Source organism: Nanorana parkeri, unplaced genomic scaffold (genome assembly GCF_000935625.1).
Source record: "Nanorana parkeri isolate BGI_ZX_2015 unplaced genomic scaffold, ASM93562v1 scaffold53, whole genome shotgun sequence".
Lineage (NCBI taxonomy): Eukaryota > Metazoa > Chordata > Amphibia > Anura > Dicroglossidae > Nanorana > Nanorana parkeri.
This window is the reverse complement of record NW_017306321.1, coordinates 2508585-2527885: the sequence shown is the minus strand read 5'-3', so window position 1 is coordinate 2527885 and position 19301 is coordinate 2508585. Positions and strand designations below refer to the sequence as shown.

The following is a 19301-nucleotide window of genomic DNA, read 5'->3' as shown; positions in this document are numbered from 1 at the left end:
AACTCTTGCTTGTTTGTAGGTGACCAAATACTTATTTTCCACCATAATTTGCAAATAAATTTGTTCCAAATCAGCCAATGTGATTTGTCTGGATTTCTTTTCTCATTTTGTCTCTCATAGTTGAGGTCTACCTATGATGCCAATTACAGGTCTCTCTCATCTTTTTAAGTGGGAGAACTTGCACAATTGGTGGCTGACTAAATACTTTTTTTGCCCCACTGTATATCCTCTTATTTTCTTCTGTGTATATTTTAAAAATGTAATAAACTCTGACTGAACAAAAAACAGTTGCTACAATTGTCTCAAATCTGTTGATTGGCATTGTAATGTGTAAGAAAATAAATAAGTTAATTAACACGGGGAATATACTGAATAGTCTCATTACCTATATAAACCACGTGCAGTCATTATAAAAATATTTATACAATTGTTGCCTTATACTTACTGTCTAAACTAAGAGTTCCTCTTCAAGTCGCCGACCTGAGAAAGAAATGCTGCATACATGACAGAATCGGACTTCAACACTACAGCCAATAGTTAATTTCGAGTCAACACCAGGGGAATATATCACAGAAATCACTGCGCTGGGAATGCGTGCCTAACTACCTGATTGGACCAGCCGCAACAATGTGTATAGGTGAACAAATGTAAAGCAAATATGTTGCGCTCGGTCTATGTGAACCAACTGCACACTAAAGTGTTAATAAACAAATCTGTGTAAAAATTACAACAATCCGTGTGAAAAAATTGATTCAAGTGGATTATTTACATATGACTGATTTATTAACACTTTAGTGTGCAGTTGGTTCACATAGACCGAGCGCAACATATTTGCTTTACATACAACACCAGTGGAAGGCCTTTTTATTGAGGCTTTTTTTTTTTTTCTTTTTTAAAGAAGAGGTACTGGTGCAAAAAATGAAAAATGCAGCAGATATAAAAAGGCAAAATAATATGTGAGAAGGTAGGTCTACCTGAGGAATTTCTGGTAATTGTTATATCGCTGTGACATTATGTCCTCCAAAAGTTTAACAAACTTCTTGAGATATTTTATGTTGCTATGCATTTCCTGATATTGCGCTTTTGAAGCAAGGTATTCTCTGAAATAGGAAAAAAAACAGCAGAAATCAGTATGTGAATTGCATAATGGTAAAATGTCAACCTCAAAGCTAACCAATTAAGTAAAAATGTATTGCCTCAGCCACAGATGTATTTACTAATGTGCAAAATATACTTATGTTTCGGGTTTTACTGTTATAACAAAAATAGGATTTTTGGTACTCACCATAAAATCCTTTTATCTGTGTTTATTGACAGACACAGCCATTTCTTCATTACTTAATTTAACGGAACGGTTATATCACCACCTGCAGGAGAAGGACACTAGGCACAAAAACTTGAAAGCGGTCCCCTGCTGGTGGCTCAACCCCCCCACTAGCTAGAAGCAGCTCAGTTACTCCCCAAACAGTAAAGAAGACACAGACAACTTTCAGAGGAAAGGGGGCTGTGTCCTTCAATGAACGCAGGGAAAAGGATTTTACGGTGCGTACCAAAAAATCCTGTTTTCTCTTCTGTTCATTTAAGGACACAGCCATTTCTTCATTACTTCATTTAACGGAAGGGACTTCCCAAAGCAGTGAAAACCGAGGGGTGGGCAACTAAAACAGAACAAGGAACACCCACACTCAACAGTCGGCTGTGGAACTTTGCGACCAAAAACCGCATCAGCAGGGGCAACATCAACCTTACAAAAACGGGTACAGTTGTGCAGCGACGACCAGGTGGCAGCCTAACAAACTTGAACAGAAGCCTAATGGTACATCTTCTCACAGTGAGGCTGCTCCTTAACAGTAGGGAGACTATCACATCATCTGTAAACAAAAACCAAGAGAGCGCCTTCTCCCGTGCATTATCATTTATTGTAAATAAATACAAAACAATAAAAACCTACTCACAAAAAGGTGATGTGCAGACAGCGTCTGAACACTGATCTACTCCCCTTGGAAGAAGGGCCAGAACCCCACTCATGGAAAGGGCACGCGGCTACACCTGAAGTGAGTCACACCACTACACCACACCAGACCGCTACATAGACTTGTGAGCCCTAGACATAGTAGAAAGTACAGAATCCGCCAGTCCCCTATCCTTTAAACACCTCTAATAGCCACACCGCCAAAGCCAGCAACAGTAAAGAGGGATGGCAAATGGGGCCTTGCAACATCACATCCGGGCAAAGAGGAAACGGACACGGAATGTATGCGACCAGATGCACCAGGTCCGCATACCAGGAGTGACGAGGCTAACCCAGAGCTACCATTAGAACCGAAAGCCCCTCGACCTCCACTCGCCACAACAGCCGCGGTAGAAGTGCCAGAGCAGGGAATTCATAAATGGGTCTGTACACATCTACCGATGCCACTAAAGCATCCACCGTGTCCGCCCAAGGATCCAGAGTCCTGAACATGAAATAACCCACCTTTGAGTTACACGGGAGGTCAGAAGATCATCATGCGGTGTCCTCCAGATCTTTGACAGATCTGTTGAAATACCTCTAGATGAAGCGCACATACTCCTTGATCCAGACCCAGCAGCTCAGATAGTTTGCTCGCCAACTTATTTATTATTTAAAGTTTATTGAAAATTTTGAAAAAATAACAGGATAGATAAGTCAAAATAAAGCCATCACGACAAAAATAGTCGATAAACAGTTGCAGCCAAAAGCAGATTCACAGCGATAACAAATCCAAGAAAACTATATTAATAAAGGTCGGAAGTGGTATATAACATATTGCTCAATAAGTATCGGCATTAAACATACCTAGATGAAAAAGGCTAAAGAAAGAAGAAAGGGAGAAGAGAGAAAAGAAAGAACAGTATGGAGGGAAAGTAAAGGGGGAGCACGTTGGACACGGTACCCATAACTGTAGCAATCTGTACAAAAGTAAAATAAAGTTATATCAGTATTAACAATGTTAACAATATATATGGTATGGCAGGGTAAATCGACAAGAGGAAAAACAAAGTCAAGACATAATTTGCCGATATTGAGAGTGTTTCTTAAATTAGAGGACGCTTCAAATTCCACTGAACGATCATGTAAAGGATGGGTCAGCTCTTCCATCAGACAGAAATAGTCAATTTTAACAAGCCAATCCCTAAGAGTGGCTGTTAAAGGGGTATACCAATGCAATGGTATAAAGGGACTTAGCTGCGTTAAGCAAGTGAGGAGCCAAAGAGCGCTTATATGTAGGTAACGGCATGTCAGAGCTCCCTAACTTCTACACCATGTACTGCAGACAGAGTCAGGAAGTGACGATCCGCCCAGTGGGATGAAACACCTCAAGCGCAACGGCCAGACTTCGTGTGCCCCCTCGACGAACACATAAGCCATGGTCATGGCAATAGCCGACTGACTCCTGATGTGATGCCCGTGCAGCAGATCCGTCCAGCCTAGGAGACGAAGTGCGATTGCTCAAAGCTCCAGGCCATAGATTGGCAACCCGGACACTTCCCTGATCCAGCAGCCATGGGCCAACCACTGTCTGGACACTCCGACCCAGCCTTGGAGACTGGCAGACCCAGGTGAGCACTCCTTTGTAATTTGTGCATACACTTGGTGGAGGTGAAGGATTATCAAAGTCTGTTGTCCTGCACACTATGAAGTCTGCTTCGGAGGACTGCTCATGTTGTTTGTACACGTTGCATCGCATTGTTTGGATTCGTTATCTGCACCGCATCATTTTGGACTTTATTTCACTGTGTATTTTATGTGGTTTGAGTTCAGCCTATAATCATCGTTGTATATTTCACTGTTTATATTTGATTGTTTCTTCAGCTCGGCACATTATTGCATATATATTTTGTATTATATCAGATATAGTTTTAGTGCTTAGCAGCTCTTTTTCACCTTTTTTTGCATGATCACTGTTGAAGATCTTTTTTTGTTTATAGGTATTTTCTGTACTTACCAATAGTATATATAGCAGAGTTCATTGTTGTTAGGGTTTACATACACTTAAAATGTGTGGGGGCTGTGTAGGCTACAAGGTAAAGTAAATTTCCATTTTAGTAAATTTTTTCCCTATTATCTTGTACAAAGAAGAAGAAGAACCGCAGTCCTCTATAATGATAGTAGCTGTTCCAAGAAAACGAAATCAAGCAATAGAGCAATGTGCAGGAATGGATAACTAACATATTTTCTCTGTTCATTGTCTACTGCAGAAAAAAACATTCAGCAACTCCATCTCCAGCCGGTGTCACAACTCAAATGGCACTCAGACTTTTGATAGTCTGCTGTGCCATATAAATTGGAAGTGACACTGTCTAATTCAATGGTTCTCAACCTGTGGGTCACGACCCAAAAGTGGGTCACAACCCGCAGTTGAGGGGGTCGCCACGTGCTTTGTGCTGAGCTAGGTGAGAGGCTCCACAGCCTCCTCTTAGCGCAGCCGTGTCAGTTCTCCCGCTGCGCCCACTTCTAGATGGCGCTGCAGCGGCGCGGGCCGGAGAGGGTCAAAGAGAGGGGAGCGGTCGAGATGGGAGTGGGCGGGAGTGAAACACCTGTGCGTCAGGTGTGTCAGGAGGTAAGTGCCAGCTCTAGAAGGTCTCTTAAGTTATATATAAGAATTGCACTTTGCTTAAAAAACTGGTATACATGTAAATGATGTGTAGCCAACAAATGATCCTTCCACATAACAATATAATTAAACTGATACCAAACATTAAAACATCTTACAATAATATACTGTGCTCATTCTTGTGCCACAAACTTGTGATAAAAACACAATACAGTCATGTGTCTATGAATATGGTGATGAATCCACAATCATTAGTTGTTAAAATAGTTCAATATAGTCTTTATCTTGTCCACAAAAGATTATAGAAAACCATATGCAATCCAATGCCTGGGTATTAACTGGGACTAGATGCCTCCAAGGGTGCCTGGAGGTTCTGCAAGAATTGGAGGCATCCAGTCCTAGTCGATACCCGGGAGCATGAGGCTTATCTGTAAAATATCTGGCGAGTGCGGATATTGTTGGTGAACACAATGAAACTGGATGCAGCATGAGGGTTAAAATGATTGAGGATTTGCATGGGGCTGGATTGGATAGCATATTGTTTTTCCTTATTCTTTTGTGGACAAGATAAAAAGACTATATTGAACTATTTCACAAACTCTTCATTATTTTAACATGCTGCCCTGGTGAGATCGGCACACAGCCTGGTTAGATCTGCACTCAGCTCTGGTGACATGCGTATGGTGTTACTATTTAACCATTTCCTTCCCTCGTTTTCATCAGTTTCGTTCTGCAGAACACTACGGTCTACCTGCTTGCATTGAAATGTTGGGGGTCACCACAACTTGGCAAATGTTACCAAGGGGTCCAAGCCCTGAAAAGGTTGAAAACCACTGGTCTAATTATTCTGGACAGAGAGACACTGCTGTGTCTAGAAAGTACAACCTCACAGCAGTAGTATTCTGTAAAAATGAAACTGGCCAGACAACGTTCATTTTTAAAAAATGTTTACAATCACAAACATCACAACTTAAAAGGAACATATTTTTAAAGACAGTAAAGTATGTCAGTACACCAAGCCTATTAGAAGAAAAAAAAAAAAAGCAACAACTCAAGGAAGCCTGTTGGATTCCAGGAGGTTTTAGGTTGCCCACTGTGTTGTCGCTGAAGGAGGTGCCCAGTTCTCATTTGATATTACAGAAAACTTCCAATTGTGCTTAGAACAGCAAGATCAGACTTTGCCTTGAGGTTCACTGAACATGGAGATTAGCACTTGTGAATTGAACATTATTAACAGAGAGAATGAGCTACAACACTAGCTGTGTAATGTGCAGTTATATAATGATTGGGTTCAGGTATTTGTAAAAGAAGGCTTATTGAATGCATAAATCAGGAGCTTTATTAGATATAGCTAATCCATGGGTGAGCAACCACACAGTGTGCTGCCACAATCTTTAGAAGCTGTGTGCATAATGGAGGAGGAACATAGGATTTTGTTCCGACCATAAAATCCCTTTCGAGAAGTCCATTGAGGGACACAGCTCTGAAAAGTTCTGAGATGTATGGTTATGATGCTGCCTCCAGGAGAACTGGACACTAGGCAAAAGAGTTAAAAGCCTGACACTTTAAGGACATAACTCCTCCCAACCCACACTTGCCAGCTGTAGCAAGCAGTAAAAAAAAGAAAGGAGGGGATTTGTGTCCCTCAATGGACTCCGAGAAAAACACTTATGGTAAGAACAAAATCGTATTTTCTCTTTCATCCATTGAGGGACACAGTTTTAAAGAATTCTGAGATGTAGGGACGATCAAAAGCAGTCCAAACAGAGGGGAGGGCACCATAACAACTAGAAGAACCAGCTCAACAAAAACAGACAGGAGTTGGGTACCTAGTAACGTCTTTTTCACGAATCTTTCAGGACAGCACAGGAGAGAGAAGGGATGCACCCACCTACAAACAGGAAACACATCATCCACAATTAAAATAAAAGGGGCCATCCCTCCTAACCACCTCAGTCTTAGAATAGCACCGAAGACAGAAGGATGACCCAAACATTATTAACAACCCTACATATACAGTATGTAAAAAAGGGTGGGAATTCCTGCTGTCCTGGAAGATTCCTGGAAAAGACATTACCAGGTATTTAACTCTGTTTTCCCATCTTCTAGGATGGCACAGGAGAAGATTAGGCTAGCAAAACTTTTTGCAAAGAGTGCCTTTCTGCTGAAAGCTTGGGCCTGGCAGACGAGGAGGTCGACTCTGTAGTGTTTCACCAATGATTGGAAACTGGTCCAGGAAACCAACTTACAGATCTGGTCTGGCAAGGTCCCAGCTTTCTCAACTCCAGAGGAGACCAAAGTACTAGAGGAAAGTACCCTAATGCCCTCTGCAGCACATAAAAGCCTGATAGGATAAAGCTAGAGCTTGTCTCATCCACCTGGCTATAATATTTTAGGATGTTTATAGCCTCACCTAGGACATGAAAACAGGACAAAAAAATATTCTTGGATTAATTCCAAGGTCAAGATATATCCAGGTAATGTAAGAGATACCTACTAACATTCAGATGGTGAAAAGCTTGCTTCTGATCCCTGGATTGATAAGGACAAAGGAAGGGATGGAAACATCCTGGGTTCAGTGGAAGTGGGAAGCTACTCAAGTAAATAAAAAATGCTGGCCTCAAGGTAATTTAGTCCAGGACAGTAAGACAGTAAGACAGTAGGGTTCTGTAAAGAGCCTCTTCTGGCTGACAAAAGGGAGACTAATAGAAACCTCATGAGCCTTGGTTCTCAACTGGTGGGTCATGACCCTAAAGTGGGTCGCGACCCCATGTTCAGTGGGTCGCCGTAAGCCTTCCACTCTTCAAGGTGAGAGGCTTCTTAGCCTCCCCCTAGCGCAGCACTGTCAGCTCTCGCACCAAGCAGCCATTCAAAATATGCTGCCCGGTGCAGAGTGTCAGCTTGAGGGATGGGACTATGGCTATAGGAGCTTCATTGGAGCTGCAATGGGAGATGCATTGCTTACAGCTCCCTCACAAGTGCTGTAGAGGTGCCTTGACCAGAGTGATGTCACATTCTGGCTCCTGGCACCTCTACAGGGCATGCAAGGGAGCTGTACAAGCAATGCACATATGGATGGAGCTCCATCACAGCACAGCAGCCCACACTGGTCCCAAGACTGAGGATCCACTACAGTTCTCGTAAGGTAAGGAGACTGGGTGGATCTTAAAAAAAAGAAAAAATAATTTTTGGAGTGTGTACATGTGTGTGAGAATGTCTGAGTATGTGAGATTGTGTGTGTCAGTCGGTGTTTTTGAGGGCTCATTCACACTAGTACAGTGCGTTAATTGAACAGTCCTGTGTAGTTAACACACTGCACCACGCAATCGCACCTACTATGCGTTCTGGTGCGGGAGGTGCATTGCATTGCCATTCATTTGAATGCTACCCCAAACGTATCTCCTGCCCACAGTTCAATCGCCTGCACAGGAATGCGTGGTACCGCAATGCCGTGCATACTTGGGTCACGACTTAATGACCAAGGACAAATGTGGGTCCTGAGGGTACAGAGGTTGAGAACCACTGCTCTAGAGGGTCAAAATGTTGTCCAAACATGTATGGTGGATATAAAAGAAGGAAGCAGAAAGGTTTGTAGGACCGTAGTTAGGTACCTTGAGTGGAATTGTGTAACCAGAACAGTCTGAAGTCCAACAATTACTAGAAGATCGAACTTGGGTGGAACAAGAACCAGCGCAAAGGTGCACATCAGCAGGCAACCTACAAACTCCATGGGAGGAAGTGACTGAAGTTGTGTTGCAGCAACCCATTCCAGGAGTTCCAGTCTACGACATCCAGAAGGAAGGTACTCAAGACAGGCCGAGACGGCTACACCGCAGGGTCCTTAATCCCATTAGAAGCTAGGGAGAGATTCCTGAGAGCTCATCTAGAAGCTGGAAGAACAGGTTTCAGAACCATCAGCAGCACTACCAGCAGAGAATCAGGGGTGGCTACTCCCTGTTCCTTCACTGCTACCTCACAAGTCATTACACAAGTGCCGAGAGAGCATGGAGCCAATCAGGAAGCCGGGCAGCGCGTCATTACAGCGCTTCCTGAAACCGGAAGTATTGGGCTAGGCATCGGAGCATTTGGGCAAGTACGAGTACTCGCCCAAATACTTGGCATCGGCACCGATAGTAGTATCGGTGCATACCTAATGGAAAAGGTGGGTGTCGACCAAAATGCTGAAGCAGACTTTTCTGGAGGCTAGGAGGTTTTGGAACGCCAGGCATCTAGAGGGTCCAAAAGGTTTGGAAGATTCAGACAGCTTTTGAGATTGGGAACAGAAACCCTGTTTGGAAGAACAAAAAGAATGTTTAGAAGATGGAAAAGAAGGGAGCAGATTTAAGACGCTGATCCCTATTTTTCCGCATCTGAGGCAAGTCTTCACTCATACCCCCATAGCCTTTTTAACAATCTTAACCAGCGAATCTCTGAGAAGCCGATTCCCCGCTAAGGGTAAGCGCAAGAGACCTTTCATGCATTAGATTCACAGAGCTGTATGGCTGAAGTGCTGATCCGCAGAATCCCAAACGGAAGAGATAGACACAAGGGACAACAGACTATCATTAAGAACTGCATTGCATATAAAATAAGATCTGATCTGCAAGAGATTTTGTTCAAGTGGCCAAAGTCTGAGAAAAAAGAACCGTAGCCATTAATGGTTGAAGAGCAAAACCAGTTAAGGAAACAAATGGTGCGAGAAAGATTCTACAATTTTTGTCAGTAAGATCCTTAAACAAAACATCATCAATAGGAACAGTGAACGCCTTCTTCAGATGAAAAATTGGAGGATCAACCTCAGGGGAAAAAGACAACCGTTATTTAAATGTTTAGGGACCAAAAATTGTTTACCCAGATTCTCCAAATCTTTATATAGAAACCTAAACCAAAAATATGAGTAAGAGGAAAAACCAGAGAGGCATAGGAGCATTAGACATCCTAACAGCCCCAAGAAAAGCAACCTCTTTGGATAACAAGACAAAGAAATGTCTTGTATAGGTTCAAAAAGAGGTTTTGTAAAAACAGATAAAATAAAGTTCAAGACCCACAGAGACCTAACAGAAGGAGCTACACAAGTAATTCTCTGGATCTCTGGATAAAAGTATAAATACAAAGGGATTAGAAGCAAGAGTACATTGAAAAAAAGGACCAACAAGGCAGATATCCATCCCTTTATGGTACTTAGAGCTAAACCATGACCCACCTCAAGGAAAGAAAACATTTGCAATACAGCAGAGCACATGTGGAAAAATGTCAAAGACTCACACCAAAGAAAACAAACCTTCCACTTATGATTTAAAAAATCCTACACATAGAAGATCTATGAAGCTTGAAGCATAGTCGGAATAACAGAATCCAAAATCCTTTTGCCTTTCAACTCTTGGGTTTCAACAGCCAGATGGTTAAAACCAGAGACCAAGAAGCAGCGTGGAAGATTGGGTTTGGAGATGACCGATCTGACTAATCTGGAAGAAGTCAGGGATCATCTGCCAACAGATGAACCAAATCGGCATACCACACCATGCAACACCACACTGGAGCGAGAATTACTGGCATTCCTTTGTGTACAATCCTGTGAAGCAGTCGAGATAACAATGTTAGTAGAGGGAAAGAAAAACATATTTGTGTGTACTGATCCAACGGAGCTACTAAAGCATCTACTGCATCCGCCATTGGATCCCTTGCTCTGAACACAAATATGTCCAACTTTGTGTTGTGATGAAAGCCAGAAGATCCACATCCGGCGTTCCCCAGCGGTGACAAAGTTGTTGAAACACGTCTCAATGTACAGTAGAGACCTCTTGCCCGGATCCAGATGTTGTTTACTGCGAAAAAACACCTGCCAGTGTTCTACTCCTGGAATATGCATTGCTGAAATTGTTGGAACCTAAAGTCCAGCCCAATCCAAACTTGAATGTACTCCAGCACACACTTATGCCTCCCTGGAGATTGATTTATGCCATCTCCGTAGCGTTGTCTGACGGAATCCGAATCAGACATCCAGACAGAAGATGAATCCCGTGAAGCGACAGATGAATCACCCTCAAGTCCAGGACATAAATCTAAAGTTTGGATTCCTCAAGAGACCAACAACTCTGCAGAGTCAGATGAACCAAGAGTCAGCCCTATCCTATAAGACTGGAGTCCATTGTGACAATCTTCCAATTAGAAGAAAATGCTTTTTCCATTGTCGACGCAGGAGATGTCAACCACCACAACAGACATTTTGGCCGGGGCACTTAATCAGATCATCTTTTCCAGCAAGTGACGAGAGAGCATGGAACCGTTTCCTGGCCAATCAGGAAACCGGGCAGCGTGTAATGATGCGCTGCCCGGCTTCCTGATACAGGAAGTAATCGTGCTAGGTATCGGAGCATTTGGGCGAGCATGAGTACTCACCCAAATACTCGGTATCGGCACCGATACTCGTATCGGTATCGGTGCATCCCTACTTTTAACCAATAGGAAATTGGAAACGGAAAATTACATAGCTAAAGCAGAATACATGTTCAATCAAATTGAAACAAAAACCTGAATGAGACTCATGTAGACCTTTATCTTACTTTATAATCTCTTCTCTATTTCCGTGAATATCGCGCTCCGAGTTGATCTTCGCCTTCAGCTTGTTAATTTCTGCATCCAAATCTTTAGCGCTTTGAGTGACTTCAATTCTCTCCGGATAAATCTGCTTTGCATGAGAGATTTTACCCTGAAAAGTATTTAAACAGGATAATTGAATTTATCTAGGAAAAATACAGGATTTGGGAGTTGCCACATGTTTACACACAAACACATATAGGTTGAACCGGATGGAACTATGTCTTTATTCAACCTCGGCTTTCATAGAATTATCTTTCATATATCCAATCAGAAATAAATAAAAGAATTAAGGAATTAGAAGCAAGAGAACATTGATAAAGGACCAACAAGACAGATGTCTGACCATTTATAGGACTGAGAAATACATTGATGTACCCCAAGTTGAGGAAAGACAACATTCACAATATAGAAGAGCACGTGTGGAAAACCCCAAGGAAACACCACAACAAAAATAAACTTTTCTGGTATGTTAACAAATATGACAAGATCTACGAGTCTTAAAGCGGACCTTTACCCATATCTTTAAAATAATAACAAATACACATTTAGAAATGTTCAGTAATGACAACCTACAAGCACATACTTCTAGATAATTGTCGGCTTTGTATTCTTTGCATACCTTATTTCTCTTTTCTTCCCCAGTCTTCTGACAGTGGCCATGTTAACTAAGGGCAGGTTACTATATCTCACTTTACTTCCTGGAACTCTGGCAAAGGTGACTAGACATGACCATGCACATCATCTTAGGGGAGGAAAATTGTCAGGGTTTCTTACCCTGCCTTGTCCAATTGCTTGCAGCATGGCTGAGCATTTGTGACACTACACTGCTTAGACTCCTGGGTAATTCCTGTCCCACAGTGATGGTGCAGGCACCAGATTACCATTTAATCTTCACCTCCGAACCTTGCGTTTATTCTGATGAACCAATGTGCTGCCATTATTCCCGATTTCTGTGTATGACCCTGGCTCTGGCTGACTGATCTCCTGGTTTCTGACTCAGGCTTTGATTCTGTTCATCCTGCTCTCCGTGCTCCCTGACCTGGCTTGACTGACTATCCATTTTCGCATCAGACTCCTGGCTTGGCACTGACGACGTCCTTGACTTTCTCTATTGTTTTTGCCATTTATGTTTATTGCTATTTTCAATCAACTCCTTTTATTTTTAAACCTGAACTTAAGTTTCTGTCTGGTTTCTTGGTCCCCCAACATAAATGCCTTTCCCTGAGATCTTGTAAGATTACAGATGAGATTTCCCAAAAATGCTCTGCTGATGTAACCTTCCCAGGATGCAACGCTTTGGCACTTACATCATTTGTGTCAAACTGGACCAGGAAGTATATGAACTCTATTTATAAATGAAAAACAAGTTTGTTTAAATAATGAATGTAAGATGATTTTAAATCAGCATGCAGATGTGATTTTTAGTAAAAGGGGGTAAAAGGTCCACTTTAAGCATAGTCAAAATAACAGAATCTGAAATTCCTATGTCGTTGAACACTTGGGTTTCCACAGCCAGGCCGTTAAAGCCAGCGACCAAGAAGCAAGGTGAAAGATTGAGCTCTGAGATAACAGGTCTGGAAGAAGCCAGGTATCATCTGCCATATTTATTCTCATTTATGAACATTAAACTAGCAACATAAATCTGGCGCAAAGTGCATCAAATATATTCCATGCAAGTTCAAACATAGTTAGTCAGGTTGAAAAAAGACACAAGTCCATCGAGTTCAACCTATAGAAAAAAAAAGAAGAAAAGCCTAAACAGAACGCTATGCCCACAGCTACCCCCTGTTGATCCAACCTTGCTGTTGCCACCCTGTTGCTACCCTATAAAGCACGGTTCAATTTGCTCCAACAGGGGGAAAAAATTCCTTCCTGATCCCGTAAGGCAATCGGATATTCCCTGGATCAAACAATCGCAAGTGCTTTGCTAAATTCCCCCCACATTGTTTATGTCTATGCAACCCAAAAAATTCTAATAGGTGACAACTGACCGAATGGATTCCATCCAGAATTTGTGAATATGTACAAATGCATTGAGAGCTTTCAATCCAGAATCAGACAAAGTCTTTCATTGGGTTTGGGTACTATAAACAGGTTTGAGAATAAACCTTAAAAATGTTCTGCAAAAGAAAACAGGAATAACACACGGATCCAACAAATGCGCCAAAAAAGGTTTGTCCGACGCCGCCAAGAATAGGAAAGCTGGAATGCAGAGAACTAAGGAGGAGGAGAAGGAAGATGAAAATATCTTCTGAAATTTGAGTTTCCCACTTCTTCGCAAATTCTATCAGGTGTCCCACCACCAGATATGGAAAAGGCGGGGCCAGTTTTTAATACTTTTTAATTGCTAAGGACATGTAGACGGTCCAAAAGGTTAAATCCATGGTAGCTTTAACCACTTAAAGGCCATGGTGTTTCACCCCCTTCCTGGCCAGGCCATTTTTCAGTATTCAGCGCTGCGGTACTTTGACTGATGTTTATTCAGTCATGCAACGCTGTACTGAAATGAATTTCATACCATTTTTTGGGGACAGATAGAGCTTTCTTTTAGTGGTATTTAATCACCACTGGGGTTTTTATTTTTTATAACAAAAAAAGTATGTTATGAAACATTTATTTTCACCCCAATTTTTTGGTATAATATAAAAGACGGGGTCACGTCGGGTAAATAGACACTAAACATGTCAACCTTTAAAATTGCGCGCGCCCGCTGAAATGAGAAACAGTCATCTGATCCACACAATCAATAAAATGTGGATCAACTGCAGAAGTCGCCTGTTTTGTACTTAAATATTTTGTTCAAGTAGCCAAAGTCTGGGAAATAAGGACTGTAGCCAATAATGGTTGAAGAGCTAAACCAGTTTTTTGTTTTTTTTAAACAAAATCCTCCAGAAAAGGATACAGGGACTTAAAGCATTTGGGAACAATGGACAACAGAGAAAAATAAATGTAAAGTTAATGGCATCTCTTACCTCCAAGTCACTTTCTTTGGACCTCAGCTCATGCTTGCTTTTCTCTATTGCTTCTAAATGAAGGCGCAGCTTTTCCTCGTAGTGCTTCTTATGCCGCTTACACTTTCTTACCTCCAAATCCACTTCATGGAGTTCTTCCTGCAAAACCAATATTAAAAAAAAAATCAGCACTGGACAAATCTAAAGAGCCAAGTAACTAACACCCTTAAAACATTACAGATGCATCTCATTTTCGCAGTTGGCAATGGAAGAACATGACCAATGGCTTCATAAATGTGTCTACCAGTTCTTGAATCAAAATGAGTGCTACTTCCAAATTCCACATCTGAAATAAATCTACCAGCCAGAACCTATTAGTTGCCTGTCTTTTTCTCTGACCGAGGGAAGTGCGCAGAACAAGAACGTTGGAATAAATTCAGAACTCTGCTTGCATCTTCCAGATTAGTGAATCAAAGTACATGACAGCCAGGCCACTAGCATCTGAGGTAAGATATGGCAGCCTCCATGTTTCACTCATTACAGTTTTCCTGTAAAAACTGCTACAAATAAAACAACCTGCTAATGCTGTCCAGGAAACAATCCAACAATGTCCATACATGTTAGACATCATGACTTGGGGCTTATGGCATCTCACTCTGTTTTTCGGGGTAGGAAAATGAACCTCATTTTTAACTGATTGTGTGCACTCTTGCTTTCATGTGACTGGATAATACAGAAAACTATTACTTCAAGATATTACTGCAGGGGCACAGGGAAATTTTTGCTTTTGTAATGTTATGAAGCCCTTCCAAGTGCACCTTTAAAACTGCTTATGAATTGATGAGTCCATTTGCTGTTTGTATTGCTTGTTGGATTTGGTATGGGGACACCCTGGGGGTTTCAGCTGCCGTTGGGTCTCAAGATCACACTACACAGAGAGACCTTGGCACGGCAGTGTGGCTTCTACATATGCAAAAGTTGGGAAACTACAACCTCTGTTAGACAGTCTAATTTGTTGGCGTTTTTTGCAGTCTAGCTGGTAAGTTTGCTGAGAAATTTTTGCTTTCGTATTGTGTAAAGCTCTTCCATATGTACCTTGCTTAAAAGCTGGTTATGAACTGATCCATGCGTTTGCCATTTGCATTGACTGATCTACCGCAGCTCTCATTGGCTCCTCCCGCCGACCTCCACATTACAATCTCCCATAATGATGTGAAGGTTGGCAGGAGGAGCCATTGAGATGTGTGGAGGACCAAGACAGCAACCATCCCAGAAGTGCCATTTTCTCTGACTTGGGCAGAGGATTTCCAAAGACTGGAGAGATATTTGGCAGCGCAGACAGAGGGAAAAGGTAAGTATTCGCAGTCTTTTTTTTACAGGTATAGCTTATTGTCAACATGTGTCCTGGCAGAAATACCATGAACAGAGATTTGTGTGCTTGACATGCGATGCGTTTATTCAATACGTATTGGTCAGAATTTCAAAATAAAAATTCTGCACATTACAATAGGTTATGTCAGATTTTAAGTGAAGAATTAGCATCATTTGATGAGATACATCCCAGTGACATCCCACGCCGGGCAGGCACAGAGATACAAATCATCCAATAATATTCAACTATTTGTCACAGCAATTGAAAGAGTTCATTATTTTTAACCACAGAGCCGTTACCACTTATTATGTCATTTAGTGCCTATGTCTTAGAAAATGTTTTACTCTCTCATCACATTCATTTTAAGGTAGTAGTTACTTGACAATCTCACAAGACTTAACTTGTGACAAAGAAAGAGAGGAAGTTACGCAAAACTTTTAGGCTGACAAACAAAACTGATTTTTAAACAAAAATCTCATCAGCGACAAAGTTGTGAAACAAAATGGAGTCTTGAATACAAAATGGATTCTTAGATTAACCAACTTTTCCACCTCACATGTGCCCTATAGCTTCTAGGAAGGCAAGAATATTTACCGTAGGTTCACTTTATTTTTACATAAAAAAAAATTTAAAAAAATATTCCATAGTATATACCTTTAATGGATCCGCCAACTCAGACACAGAACTGATTTTTAATTTTATCTCCTCATACAGCCACTCGGAGTTCAGAAACAGAGATTTGAATTGTTCCATGCGCTGCCGTTCCTTCTCAAATCGAACATGCTCAATCTTTCGCTTGTTCGCCTTTAATTCACTCTCCTGATACACAGAAAACATAAATCGTCTGATAAATATATTCAAATCTAGCTGTGAATTATTAACATTTAAAACATAGGGCTGTTTTACAATAGTGCATATCCATATTATTATACAGGATTTATATAGCGCCAATAGTTTGCACAGCGCTTTACAATATAAGGAAGACATTACAATCACAATACAATTTAAGATAAGATGGTAAGGAGGGCCCTGCCCGTGAGGGCTTACAATCTAAAAGGGAGGGGCAAGTGATACATGAGGTAGCTGTGCGGGGATGATTGTTTGAGAAAGTGATTGTTCAGTGGTTAGGTTGAGGTGGGATAGGCTTCCCTGAAGAGATGAGTCTTAAGGGATCGCCTAAAGGCAGTCAGTGTGGGAGATAGACGGACAGGTTGGGGTAGAGAGTTCCATAGAATGTGAGACACTCTAGTGAAGTCCTGGAGGCGAGCATGGGAGGAGTTGATGACGGAGCTGGAAAGCAGGAGGTCTTGTGAAGAGCGGAGGGGACGGTTAGTCTATACTAACTAATACTTTGAGACCAGGTTGGAGATATAGCCGGGGCCAGAGTTGTGGATGGCTTTGTACGCGGTTGTTAATATTTTGAATTTTATCCTTTGGGCTATAGGAAGCCAGTGTAGGGATTGACAGAGGGGGGTTGCAGACACTGAGCGGTTGGTTAGGTGGATGAGCCTAGCAGCTGCATTCATGATAGACTGAAGGGGGGATAGCCTGTGTAGAGGTAGGCCAATGAGGAGGGAGTTGCAATAGTCAAGACGAGAGATATCTGCTCTCCCTCATACTTCATTTTGATCTGCATTCTACACGCCTTTCATAAAATGCAGGCTGTGGTGTGAAATCAGTGATGCTCACTGCACAAAGCAGTGAGAACGCCGTGATTGCATGAGATGCATGCGACTCTAAAAAGACAGATCACATGACCAGGGTCTGTTTTTTTTTTTAACACCTCTATTTCTCCATACATGTACAAATTATTATTATACAGGATTTATATAGCACTAACAGTTTACAATATAAGGAAGACATTACAATCACAATACAATTCAAGACAAGATGGTAAGGAGGGCCCGTTTTTTTTTTTCTGCAGTTGCATGGTTTGCAGACTATAGACATGTAAATATGAAAAGGCAACACTGACAAGATATGATTTATTATTCCTGATTGAGAGTTATATGCATATAAAATAATCATCTCACCAATGCTAAAATGTCAATAGAAGTCTGCTCCTCTACACTTTCCAGATTGGCTATACGAGCATTAGCTTCTCTGAGCTGGGCCTGTAACAATACAAGGAAAGTAAGATAATCGCAAATCATGAATAGATTTATATTCTTTACTTCCATATTACACCAATTCACATTTACTACCCTCCTTGTTTTTGATCAAACAGTGCAAAAATTACTTTCCCTGGTAATCAGCTCAGATGATTCAAAAAACATCTGACAAGCATTGAAAAGACTATCATCGTAACAAGAATAGTCTAAAATAGAAAGTACAAAACCACCAAAGCCAACACAGAAGATATAATAATCGAAGGGAAGATGTCAGCGTTCACAGTGCTCCATATCAATAGTCTTGATTCCTAAAGGGTTATTAAACCCTCCGTTTTTTTGCATGTATCTACTGCTAGCAAGCAGTAGATATATGCAAAAAGTGTACAAAAAAATGCTTTAAAAGAGGTTAATACTTACCTGTGTCTTCCCCGCGCGCTCCCGTCCGAAAATGTGAAAATTCTCGGGCGGCCGCAAAGCACCTTGGGGCGGGCGCATGTGCAGTTCACATTTTGGGCCAGGACACGAGGAGAGACACAAGGTAAGTCTATGGACGCGTGCACCCGCATGCAGACTCCATGGGACAGGAAGTGCCAGCAAGGACAGAGGAGTGGTATTTAATCACCACTGGGGTTTTTTTTTTTTACTGTATAATAAAAAAAAAGTACAGAAATTTTTGAAAAAAAAAAACTGTTCTCCCTACGTTATGTTATAAAACATTTATTATTACCCAATTTTTTGGTAAAATATAAAAGACGGGGTCACGTCGGGTAAATAGACACCAAACATGTCAAGCTTTAAAATTGCGCGCACCCGTTAAATCGCAAAAAACTACCATACTCAAAATTGACCATAGTCGACGCTTTAAAAGCTTTTACCGGTCATCAGTTTAGTGTCATCAGTGATTGATGACCCTAGAATTATTGCTCTCATTCCGACATTCGCGGCGATATGTAACATGTGCGGCGCAATGGATGTAATCAGCGTTTTCACACGTAGGCGGGCTTGACGCATGTTTGCGTGTGCATATGGGGGCGGGGACTTTAATTTTTTTTTATTGCTTTGATATGTGATTTTTTATTTTTTTAGTAACAAATTTTTTTAAACCTTTTTTTTTTTCTAAGACCCCTAATGTCACCCACGGACCCCCAGGAAAGCTGATGAAGCAGAGACCTGCTTCACCAGCTTGTCTCCGGTTTCTGTACCGGAGAGTGACACTGAATGCAGGCAGTGATGTAATACACATCACTGCCTGCATTCAGAAGAGGAGAGGAGATCAAAACGGAGCTCGTGTACTGAGATCCATTTGATCTCCGGCCGCAGAGCTGCTGTGCTAGTTCCGGGCTCACAACGGGAACAGCAGAGCCTGGGATCGCCAGCAGCGGCGGTGTCTCACCCAGACTCCCGTTCAACCCCCGGATTTTTTTTTTAAATTAATTGCTTTTTATTGATTTTCAAGATTAAAACATTTATTTTTAAATCTTGGGGAATCGAGTAAAGAAAATCTTTACTCGATTCCCCTTACACATCCATTCTTGACATTATCCTTTTACATTAACATATAAACCATCAATACATTACATTCAACATATCCTCTCCTATGGAGGAACCTACTCTTATCTCTTCATCCAGCTAAAATCTGGATATCACACACCTAACAAAGTCTAAAAAAAAAAAAAAAAAAAAATTCGCA

At 41.5% G+C, this 19301-nt stretch overlaps 1 protein-coding gene across 1 annotated transcript in view; it reads right to left on the bottom strand.

Moving 5' to 3' along the window:
* Nucleotides 1-19301, bottom strand: part of LOC108803549 (structural maintenance of chromosomes protein 6-like) — a 100381-nt gene that overhangs the window by 25791 nt on the left and 55289 nt on the right. Inside the window, exons 18-22 of the mRNA XM_018575385.1 lie at nucleotides 17534-17614; nucleotides 16155-16319; nucleotides 14150-14287; nucleotides 11141-11286; nucleotides 975-1100 (exon numbers count right to left, since the gene is read on the bottom strand). Coding sequence (XP_018430887.1) covers nucleotides 975-1100; nucleotides 11141-11286; nucleotides 14150-14287; nucleotides 16155-16319; nucleotides 17534-17614 — 656 coding nt within the window. The remainder of the gene's footprint in view (nucleotides 1-974; nucleotides 1101-11140; nucleotides 11287-14149; nucleotides 14288-16154; nucleotides 16320-17533; nucleotides 17615-19301) is intronic.